Source organism: Phalacrocorax aristotelis, chromosome 5 (genome assembly GCF_949628215.1).
Source record: "Phalacrocorax aristotelis chromosome 5, bGulAri2.1, whole genome shotgun sequence".
Classification (NCBI taxonomy): domain Eukaryota; kingdom Metazoa; phylum Chordata; class Aves; order Suliformes; family Phalacrocoracidae; genus Phalacrocorax; species Phalacrocorax aristotelis.
In genome coordinates, this window is record NC_134280.1 from 24,594,095 (window position 1) to 24,606,243 (window position 12,149).

At 37.8% G+C, this 12,149-nt stretch overlaps 1 protein-coding gene across 3 annotated transcripts in view; it reads right to left on the reverse strand.

Annotated features, from left to right (window-relative positions):
* The window catches only part of SP3 (Sp3 transcription factor), a 40,124-nt gene that overhangs the window by 14,469 nt on the left and 13,506 nt on the right, over nucleotides 1-12,149 (reverse strand). The window contains exons 4-5 of one of the 3 annotated variants that reach the window (XM_075093478.1): nucleotides 8,162-8,273; nucleotides 6,911-8,077 (exon numbers count right to left, since the gene is read on the reverse strand). In XM_075093478.1, coding sequence (XP_074949579.1) covers nucleotides 6,911-8,077; nucleotides 8,162-8,273 — 1,279 coding nt within the window. Of the gene's footprint in view, nucleotides 1-6,910; nucleotides 8,274-12,149 lie in introns of all 3 variants that reach the window. The other 2 variants (XM_075093479.1, XM_075093477.1) reach the window with 2 other exon arrangements.

Consider the following 12,149-nt stretch of genomic DNA (forward strand, 5'->3'; position numbering starts at 1 on the left):
TCCAACGCAATGGAACTGGAAATCATGCAAATTCATATAGATAGCAACCACTCTGCATTTCTCCCTTGGTGTTCCACTGGACGTGCTCTGTTCTAATTCAGTCTCAACTGACAGAACAAGAGGTTTTACACATACTCTGCAAAAAATTTGCCCCCCCCCCCAATTTGCATAATCCCTAAAGGCATGACAAACTGATTCAAACACTGGTAAATTTGAGGCAACTTTTGTTTTTTACCAAACACAGACTAAATGAAGGTTGCATTTTCTTTACTACTGTTTTATTCCCATGCTTTCAAACTTCTATATTCCATTACTTCTTAATTAAGTTCAAGACCTAGTACTACGTAGAGCACGAAGGGGAAATTCAGTCGAAGTATTTCTGTTCTGTATAAATACAGATAAAAGCCAAATAATGGTCCTATCACTAGATAAGAAAGAAAAGCTTCCCGCTGACAGTAAGTCAGGAAGATGTAAAATCAGCTACTGAAATAAACACTTAATAAATCAACAGATTAGGATAATTTTCATTCAATAATTTTAAGAGAAGGCTGAAGAGCTCTCTGCAGTTTTAGTGCTGTAAGCCTTTGACCACGTGAATGCTCCAGTGGGTTAGAAAAAAGCTAGCACTGTGATAACACTAAAAAAGGGTAACCAAAGCCTCAAATAAGTAGGGAAAGAATTAATGCCACTCAAAATGGGACTATGGGAACAATTAGATTCAAAAGAAGTTTTTTTTTTTAATCAATGATGACACCATTGTTGATATAATATACTCGAGAGTTCTGCACAGGAAGTGACTTATTAGGATACAGTAAGACATTTTCATTAAGAAAAATGAAGCACAAAGCATATGTGAAATACATGGATTAAAAACTGGCATGAAGTTTAAATGCAGATTGAGAATGATCATTTCTGTATGATAAATAGTGAGGACACATCACTGACAATGTGTATTTTTTTCCCCCCGTTGCCCTTAAAAATTACTACCTTTTGAAAAAACACCTCTTCTACAGCAGTGAAAGACAACCCATCTAAAACCCAGCCTTATCTTCAAGAGGGCAATCACAACTAGGATCCTGGTGAGCATTCCTGGCATTATGAAAAGACTGCCGTTGTCCTTGGTAGAAACTGTGGCTACTTTTTATGAGCCAGACACACTGACAAGTTAGCTTGAGGGATCAGAACCAAAGTATGCGATCCTGCCTGGAGGTTCAAGCACAGAACCTGAAACAATAGACCTGAAGTGCTGAGGCTGCAAAAAGAGAGAAGATGAGTTTCCAGCCTTCTTTTTAAGTTGAAGCAGTACTGGAAATAAAATCCCTTGCCTCTGTCACTTCATGGATACTTGCCATACATCCCCACAGAGGATTAAGAGAGTTTTCCTTCTGCTTCAGGAGTATATTGCAAAAAGGGTATTTGAAAAATGAAAAAGGAATGAGTACCTGAAAATGGGTAATATATTCTTTTGTGAACATCCAGAGGATATCTAAGCCTAAAATAACTCAGGCTAACCTCCTTCACCTGGAGAATCTAAGTTGCATCATCAGACATTCAGCATACATGACAGAATATTCACTTAAGAGTAACAGACATACAACAAAGGTTCACCTCACCACCATGGGCTATAAGAAAATGAATTAGACCCTGGGCTGTTTTGGAACACAGAGCAGAAAAGCACACGAAGTACGGAGAGGAAGGATGCGACAATTCGATCTTTTCAAAAATGTGAAGAAAAAGTGCAATTCTACTCCACAGCAGTACATAGTGCATTAAAAAAAAAATCAGGCTAAAGTTATGCAAACTTTCTAATGCTTGAAGTGAGATAACTTACTACATGCTGATATAAGCAAGGTTGTGAAATACATACAAGCATGATCATCTAATCCTTCCATAGTTTATTAATTTCCTTTAAAAATTATGAGAAAATAAGGAATGTAAACTAAGCATGCTGAAAGCACACTATTTACACAAGATTGGTACATAAATAGCTCTAATTCCTCCACTAACTCAAATTTGTCAGTGTTTCCAATTTAATTTTTCAGATAGAAAATATAAGTGGGGAATTGTTTTTAACTATTTTGTTTTTACAACATGCAAACTAAGTGCCTCAAATGTAAATGGGATAGCCCTAAACAGATGTTGTCAGATGAAAATATTTACTTAACATCATTCCTCCAGTTTACTTCATGCATTTCGTAAGACTTTTTTTTAATAATCAGATTGAAATTCATAACAACACCATGCCCTTCTCTCTAAAGTTTGGTATAACACCTTAGAAGGAAAAAATGCATAACAAAGTCAAACTAATATGGTTCAAAACTGGAACTTAAAAAGAAGGAGAAAAAACTAAGTTGTGTAAGACTGAAAAGCAGCCAAAACTTTTTATAAAGTTCTAGATGCCAGAATAAAGCACTACTTCACCAGAAGTATTAAAACATTGAAACAAATATCCTGCAAGTAAAACTGTAAATACCCCATTTTTAATTTTGTTCATTTGGAGGTTTAGACTGCTTTACCTAACAGCTATTAGACCAAAGCCTCACAAAATACCAGCAGATTAAAGGTAAATTGTCACTTGGGCAACTATTTACCTTGAAAATTGTCAGCCAATTTTTAACCAAATTTAGAATAACTAAATTACTTCAGCATGATAAAGACTTCAGGTTCTGGCAGGAATGGAATGAAGTCCCCACCACAAATAGCCAACCACTCCCACCCTCTATCAACTGGTGTAAGTTGATCAACAGGCATGACTGTAAGCTTCAATGGCAGCAGGCAGATGAGTCCATTAAGTGGCTGTGTATACTCCTGCAGAGGAGGAGCTGGGAAGAAAGATATAGAAATGAAGACCTCATTTTTGCAGTGGCACATTGAGTCAACTCTTGAAAGGAATACCTTTGACTTTATTCCAACTGTAGACCAACCTGGAAATTTGTTAGTAGGTTGGGGTTTTGTTTTTTTTTTTAAACAAATGAATCTTCCAGCTGGGTGCGTCTAGGTTGATAAGCAGCAAAATCCCTTTTCAAGCCAATGCTACTTTCTTTCAGGTCACTTGCTAGTTTCTTCAGATGCTACTGAAATAGCCAAAAGTAGTATCAAAAAAAAATGCATCCAGCATCTTATAAAAAGTTAAGCAACCTAGGTAAGACCTGGTAAAATTGCCTTTTTTCAGGAAATAACCAATTTAAAGCTGCAATTCAGTACATTAATAAATTAGCTGAGACACTATTACAGTTAGATTTTGATTGACACTGTTAAGTCTCCTTTGTCTCGTCAACGACTTTATGGGAAGAAAAAAATCCAGTAACTTAAAAACTCTTTCAAGTTGACAAAACTTACAGATCAGAAACATGAAAACCAAGTCAGTACATTTCAGTACCTTGTGTTTTTCCAACAGAATGCTACTCTATATGAAATGTTTGAAGAAGAAATCTATAAATGTGCTAATAAAAATAAATACATTTCTTGAACAGGTAAGTTGTTGAAGAGTAATGAGAACTGTGCACATAATGGCTTTTTTTTTTTTTTTTTTTCCCCACACAATGCAGTATTTTATTACAAACTGCCAACAAAAGGAGTAGACTACTAGAGATCTTTCTCAGGTTTAACTTTCTCTCAAGGCCAGAAGACTGAAGCCAGAACACAGGTGAGAAAGACATCTCTTTGCCAGTGTTTAACACATAGATACTATTTGATATAGCTTTTTGTTTTGAAAAGCAATGCTGAAGAAATTTTCAGCTATGACCAACTGATGCCCTTCCCTTCTCCACTGCAAGACAACACTAAGCACAATGAGGAGGAATATGAACTCTAATAAACATTCTAAGAAAAAACAAGCTCAGCCAAGTCTTTTCAGAACAAATTCAGGTCAATGGAAGCCTCTGCGTATGTACGCCTAGTAATGCCATCATTTTGGGAGAAGCATAATTACTGGACATTTTTCAAAGAAAACTGTACATTTACTGGACAAAGCTATTAGCTTTGTATTAGGGTTGTGATGACTTTCCATTATGTAAACAAAATGTAGGACCTAGGTAAAGACATTTTTTCTTCTCACACACTCATGAGAACAGTAAAGATGTCCTCTGTTGCCTACCTAGGAAATGAATCTTGGAAGAACACCTCTCACACAGTGCGCTGCAGCTACCTAAATCTAAAACCTAACCCACAGTTTTCACAGCTATACCACTAACAGAGCAATCTCTGTTACTTGGACTTCAGACAATTACCAACCATCTCTGACCGAAGTCTAGGAATATGTTCTTTTTAATTTTGCCTCAGGTAGAAAAGTTTTGCTAAATAAGAACAGAAAATATGGCCCGACTATATTTGTTCTGGAAGGAATTGTATTATCCAGGCCTTCTTATCTTGCTTCAAAAAGCTGTTGGTAGTTTGCAGAAAAAGAGGAATCAAGTAGCCTCTCACCCTTTAGCTTTAACTTCTCTCATTCTGCTGTCCCTTCCACATACCTTCCTCTTTCAGTTTAAAACTAAACTGTTTTTCCTCATTTGTAGATCAGACATGCAACACATTTTTGACTGAAAAGGATTTTTTATAATTTCATTATCTGCTTCTAGTTGTATATTTATTCTTCAACCTGAGGAAAGGGTGCCATACCGTATTGTAAGGCATTATAAATAAGGGAAGGAACATCACTGAAGAAGATTGTCTCAGGCAGTTTTGATATAGACAAAATACCAGATGTATATGGAGGAGACACTGAAGGTCAATCAGGATAATTCAGTCTGATTCTGTTAGCTAGAAGCTGTTTCACATTGATTGTTACTTTGGAAAGTGAGTTTCTTATAACATAAAGGAGGGATCAATTAAATTCTCCCCAAATGTAGGGGATGGCAGTTTTAATACCTTCCAGTCCATTTACTATTCCTAGACAAGTATGAAAAATGTCACTATAAATCTCCACCCTATCTTCAATATAACCAGATGCTTATAGCTATTCACTTCAGGCAATAGTTTCTGCTATTCTTCTACTGATTCTGCCTATTTAATCACATTTCATATATCCCATTTACTTTCTTCCCTTCCCATGCGAAATTCCTCACAGATAAATACAGTTAAGGAATGCTTCGTGCAACTCCTTTGCATCTTATTTTGAACTGCCATTAAAACACTCTCAAGGACCATAAACTAATACACACAGTGCACAGCAGGCTCAACTTCTTCATGCGTCTTTTCTTTTGGTTCCTCTCTCCTTTTCATCTTTCTTCTCAAGTTTCTGCTATGTTACTCAACAAACAATAACATTAGCTACATGATCCTATACTGAATATAAATCTCAGAAATAAAGAAGTTCTCATCCTCCTTGTATTTCAGATTAGCCACAGGGCCCTTTTCTAAGAGCTAGATTCTGTCATCAGAGTTTAGCTGCATTATCATGCATAATACATGCTTTTTGTTACTGATGTCTATACCCCATGTCCTCATAGCTAACAAGGTGATGGAGATAAACGAAGACTTTCTGTGGTCACTGGAAATAGAAAATGTAAGGATCAAGCAGCACATTCATTTGTTTGGTGCTGTTGCCTACATGCCAATGAAGAGCAGGCTTATCTAGGGTCTGGGTAGCTTTGCCTTGATAAGTCCGTAATATAGAAGCCACTTCCAAAACAAAATGAACTAAAATAAACCATCCCACCTTACTATTTTAAACTCAAATTTTAGACTCCAAAGGGAAAGCAAACTTCCTGACATAGAATATACCAAGACCAATAACTATATAAGTATTACAATCAGTATGCTTTTGGAACAAAGCCAGTTCAGCAGCTCCTCTAGGCATTCTTTACTCAACACTGCATTCTTCTCACATGCTTAAATAGGCATACAATACAAAATATTTATGTTTTACTTAAACATTTATGCTTCAGTATCTTAATGAACCAGAGCCTTGGATCACATAGTTACAGTAAAACAGTGATTCCCGAGCTACTTTGTGCAACAGTTCCCACCCAAATTACCTCTACTGCTCACTCTGCCCCTCATAACTAGCCTGGGCACAACCTCACAATGATGAGATTAAATGGCTTCTGGTACAGCAAAATGACCTGAATCTCATCATGTCTTATTTTTTCTTTTAGGTAGCTATGCCCTGAAATTTGGAATGTACTGTATCAATTTTACCAGAAATAAACAGGCATGTTTATTTTTTCTTACATTAAGAAGCAACTATTTTAAGAAAATAGTTGTTCTTCACTTACAAAGATAAAACACACTGTGAAGTTTATCATTAACAATTGTACATTCTGAAACATAATGCAAATAAGTAGTACAGGAAATTCACGTATGTTCTAAAGCACAGCCTCCATTTTGGTATTTACATGCTTGTTTCACTTCTGCTTACATGAGTTTTGTACATCATAGTTACACTGATATTAAATCAGTAGGAAACAAATTTAACAAAACAGCGGATTAACAACAGTGCCTCAGGGGGTCAGAAAATTTTCAGGGGAAAAAATAAATTGCAGCAATATCTGGATTTTCCATGAAAACTTCATCTATTCAGGTCTGGGAAGAATGGGGTACACTAATGACACTGATGCCTTAGAAGAGTGGTAGTTGATAGATTTCTCCCTTCTCAATTTAGTATGCAGATCTTCTGCATGGTAAGACTTATAAGCACCAATAAACACTGTATAAGAAGTGCTATTAGCTAATATGACCAGTTGGGAGTTACAGGAGCTTATACTAAAAGAGGGGAGGTGGGACTATGTTCTTCCATTGCAGCGGTTTCTAATGGAACAGTAGTTTCAAACAAAATCTACCATCACTATGTTTAACCCACTGTATTTTGTAGGCTTCTGCAGCAAGACAATAATGTTATGATTATCACCATTTAAACCAACCACATGCAGTAACAAAAAACAATTTTCTGCAAAAAAAGTAAAATAAATACCTGCAGGACTGCCAGCATTTTCTCCTTGATGCAGCTGAATACCAGCAGAATCTATAGAGTTTACTGTAACTGTCTGTAGATTTGGCAACTGAGCAGTGCTTAAACTAACTGGAGTTGATGTCAACGCCCCACCTGCTGCAACTTGACCAAGAGTGAGAGTCTGCACAGGTGTTAGAGTTATTTGTTGACCAGGTGCATTCTGAATTTGCAAGTTCTGCAAATTCTGAACTCCTTGCACTTGAAATGTCTGCCAGGTTATCTGCCCAGAAGGGGTCACTGTTTGTGCCTGAATTAAAAAAGTTCCAGGATTCAGCTGCAGTTGAAGATTTTGAAGAGCCTGTTGAGATACACTTTGACTTGCTTGCACACCATGGATTGTCTGTTGCGCAATACCTTGTACAATCTGGGCTTGACTGGTTGGCTGCTGAGACTCTTGAAGCTGTATGTGTTGAACAATTGGCTGTGCTGTGGAGACCTGAATATTCTGAGCCTGCGTGTCATCAGAGACTGATGTCTGGATGTAATTTCCCTGAAGATCAGAACTATGAACTTGACCACTACTTGTGGACAAGTTGTTTGCATTTTGTTCCAATATACTTGAACTGTCTATGGTAACGGGCAATTGTGATGAAGATGATGTTGGCACGAATAAGTCATTATCAGTGGCGGTTTCTGTAATTTCAGGAGAAACTTGCTCACCAGTCCTTTCAGAAGTATCTGAACTATCCATGGCCTGTCCAGTATTTATCAAGTGCCCATCTGCATTAATGCCTGCTGTCATGGTTTGAGAACCACTGCCAAGTCCCAGAGAATCTAGATCAACGCTATTGATGGGTACAAAAGTAATATTTCCTGGCAGTCCAAGAGGGACGTTAGCAACTACTTGTGCTTGCCCAGGGAAAGACGAACCACCAATTGCAACTCCCTGAACCTGGACTTGACCAGACTGCGATAAGATATTCTGAATATTAGTTGAAGGTGTTCCAGAGGCAATGATGGTTTGATTAGAGCCAGGAATGATCTGAATTTGACCGGTTTCTTGATTTATACTGCTATTATCAGAAGAGGCTGCAAAGCCAAGTTGAACCTGCTGACCATCCGCTGTCTGGATCTGGGGTATTACTTGGTATTGTACGTTAGACACTGTACCATTCGACGAATCTGATCCTGGTGCAACAGAAAAGATTTGTTGATTTTGCAAACTCTGAATAGGAAGGACATACTGCCCACTTGAAGTTACTGTGGCAGCACCTGGAATCTGTACTATATTACCAGCTTCGTCCTTTATAGTGGCAGGAGCTGCAGACAAGACCTCCCATCTATTTGGAGTTCCTGTTAATTGCACAGAAGCCAAATCCCCTGTCTGAATAAAAAGAAAAAAGAAAAGACAAAATTAAAACAAGAGGCATACAGACTATATGCTAGAACAGTCATGCAATTCAACACTAGAGATTGATACACTACTGGAAAACATGCAATGCAGCCCATATGAACAACAGCAACTGGATTAGAACTATGAAATACAGATTTTGTAAGTGAGCTAATGCCTAAGTCAGGGTAACCAACCTGTGGGTCATGAGCTGCATGTTGCTCGCGAGCAGGTCAAATGCAGCTCCTGTGCCATGGCTACGTCAGGTGACCAGCAGCAGGGTTATTCTGGTGTGGGGGCTGCTGGGTAATCCAAATCCCTGGCTGAGGGAAGAAGTGAGCTGGCAGGGGCTGCTGGAGCTGTCATCACCAGGTTATCCTGGGACTCAGCTACGCTCTTTGCCTAGCCCAGCACCTATCACACAGAAGTGAAGGAACTGCTGTGAAGCCAGTGTCACCTGTGTCTCCTGGAGCTCCACTGCCTTTTGACTCTGTGTTATATACGGTATAGATGTGCATGTTGTGACTCTCAGCAGTACAGAAAGTGTTAAGAGGTGACTTAGTCACACGGTTGGAAAGATTGGATAGCGTCAGTCTAAGTTACGCATAATACAAAGTCCTAGTATTTATAAGCTTATATGAGTTACTGTTTCACTAGGGAAAAAGGCTTCTAAACTAAGGACTTTTACACTGAAATCACAGTTGGATTAGTCATATGTATCCGTTACGGGGGGGTAGGGGTAGGCAGGGGGGAAATCTATTTTCATTAAGTTGGAACAATAGAAACGGCCAATGTTTCAGAACAGCCCCCCAGATAGTTAAAAATTAAAGAACCTAAGGACTGATGTAGTATGCTTTTGTTTCTTATTCAGTAAAGAAAAGGTAAATTGCACTTACCTTTCTTTACCAAAGCAAGCTTTTTCAGAATAGAGTATTAAGAATTAGATTTACCATCCTGCAATGCTTAGCACAGATTTGTGTAGTCAACCAACTTGGTATTGTAAATAACCATCAATCTAAAAAAGATGTAGTTAAGTTTCTCCTTATATGTTTTACAGCACTACAGTAAACCAATGGAATAACTTAATATTTAGCAACAAGTAACTTGTCTTACAACTCATTCAGCTCTGTGAAACAAATTTTGTCTCTTTGGCAGAGTCCACAGGACATAGAAAGAAAAGCCCTAGTTTGTCCTTCTGCACTGATCCCGTGATCATTTCTGGTAGGGCAGTTACCGGAGCATATCGCAGCTTCCTTCTCATGCTGCACTCTGATTTCCTTTAGAATAAAACCTGGATATGCAAAATACAGCACACAGCTTATTCTTCTCTAACATGGTACTGAGACTTAGCCAGCCTGAATGAATCCTGTGCATGCATCTGAGTGAATTTAGTACACAGTGTAGGCTGGGACTTTGCTAGTTTCACTTTCTTATCCTATTCCAAGTTACGACACCAGAATGTTTACGTGTACAAGAAAAATACTCTATTTAAGTCTGAGTACTTACTAAAAAAATAGTTTTGCTGTGCTTGGCAAGCTTCATTTGCAATACGGAAACACACATCTTGGTTCTAAATTCCTCTCAAAAGCTGTACAAATAATAATTGTGAATAAAAAAAAATAATGCTAGCCTTCTTTTGCCCTCAAATCTTTCAGGTAGTTTATTAGTAAATAGATAAAGCATCACCAGAACAGAACTAATTTTACGGCTTTAATGTTTTAAGGATCAGAAAGAGAAAAAAGACTAATGGCAATTCCATTTTATTATTTTCTTTTCTTCTTATACTGATTAGCCTTTAATTTAAAGGACATATTTAAATCCTTTAGTCTTTCAATCTTATAATTGATGAGTTTAGAAGAAGTTATGAAATATCATGCCATCTTATCTAGAAAAAGGCAAAAAATTCAATTTTTTTTCTGCTACCACATTAGCTTTACACTCTTGTGTTGAATATTGTTTACACACAGATACTGGTTGCTGAAATGCTGCTACGAAAGTTCATAACTACTCAATTCACTAGTATATAAATACTTATTAACTGAAGGTTTTATACAGTATCAAAAGACCCATAAAAGTCGTAAGTAAACATCAGTCAGAAAATACCAAAAGCAAAAATATGACTGTTACATGTTTATGGTGTGTCATTATAAAATAAATGTGTAACATAAGGTGCTGGTAGTATCTGTTAGAACAAGAGAGAAAGAAAAACTAATAGGAACCATTACAAGCCTGATATAATTTCTCACTGATTTAAGACTATGTACAAGCAAGTGTTGAGTGTTTAGGCTATAACTGGACTGATCGAACACACAATAGTGTGTCTATGTCTACTCATACATAATACATATGAGTATCCTTGACAGAATTAGTTCAAAGGGAACCTGTCTCCTTCACAATATGGAAATGACCTACGTTATTCTTCTCCTCCCCAAACATATGCTGATTTCTATATTGCCATTCAATGGTCTTTGCCCTTTTCAGGTTGGGCACACATCTTCCTCACCTTTTCATCATCTAGCAAAATCCTCCCTCAGATCCTGCTCTGTTAAGTGTTTTAGCTCAACAGAAGCACTCTTTTAGAGGATGAACTTGTCAGTCCATGGAGAAGTTTAGGGTGGCCATCCATGTGGGTATCAAGCTATTGCTACACATAGAACATAAAGTGCCTGATATTTGCATGTTTCTCTTACAGCTGGCTGTATCAGTCACTACCAGATGAATCATGAGGAGGGAGGAGAAAAAGAGGGTGAGGCTTTCTAGAAGCTATCTGACAGCTATCAAAATTACTAGTATTGAAGCACAAAAATATCCTGTATGGTAAAGAGTATTTGAGGATAACCTCTAACCTCAACTGGTCATCAACCTGTCATAACAAGCTTGACTGTTGTACCCTTTCTCAAAGTCTGCTGAGCTAGCAGGCCATTTCTTGGACTCCCTTTTCTACTAAAAAGAGTAGGAACTTTTCACTGCATCCTCAAACAATTAAGCATTAACTCAAAGTTCTACAACTGATGTATGAGCAGCAACATCTATAGCCCACTTGCTTACTGATCTACACAGTGCAGTCCTAACAGACCAGAGTTTGCTGTCTCTCAGCCATCCATGAAAAATACTTAGAGGGCAGGGATAAAGCAATGGTTCTTTTCCTTATCAACTGATTCTCAGACGACAGTTATTTGGAAGCTGCTCCTTTAAGACAAGACTGGACAGTTGCAATCCAAAGGCTCTGTGTCAAGAGGAAGGCACAAAGATCTGAGGAAAGTTCAGCATTAGCACCACTCAGCCAAGGAGGAGAGAACATGAAGCAACGGGAAGTTCACTGGAAGCAGTATCAGGAAACACGAGAAAGAGACAGGAACAGAGCAAAGAGAGTAGCTGGCATGAGGCACAGGAAGAATTAAAATCAAATGATATGTCCACCTGAAGAAAGGTCAAGTACCACTGAAGAGTGGAAGCAACAACTGCTGTTCAGCCTGTCCTTTGATTCTTTAACAAGCCTTGTACAATTTCCAGCGGGTAATAGAAAGATCTCTCTAAGCCAAAATTCTCATCCCTGAAGAATGAGGGGTCTTGATAAATAAAAATCTAATAATTGTCTTGTTCAATTTGTTTAGAGAAAATTAAAGCAACATTAAGTCAAATGTGGAAGGAGATAAGAGAAACACATACAGAAGATAAAATACCTTTAAAAAGTATCTCTACAACGTTGAGGGATGGGACTTGGGTTGGAAAAAAAAAAAAGTATGTGTTGTACGTCCTGTATTTCAACATATGAAATGTGATCAACTGGACACGTGCCATTAGCCATCGGTATTTTATTGCTACAGAACTACCAACCATTTATCTGTGCCGGTCTATAGTAGACTGCTT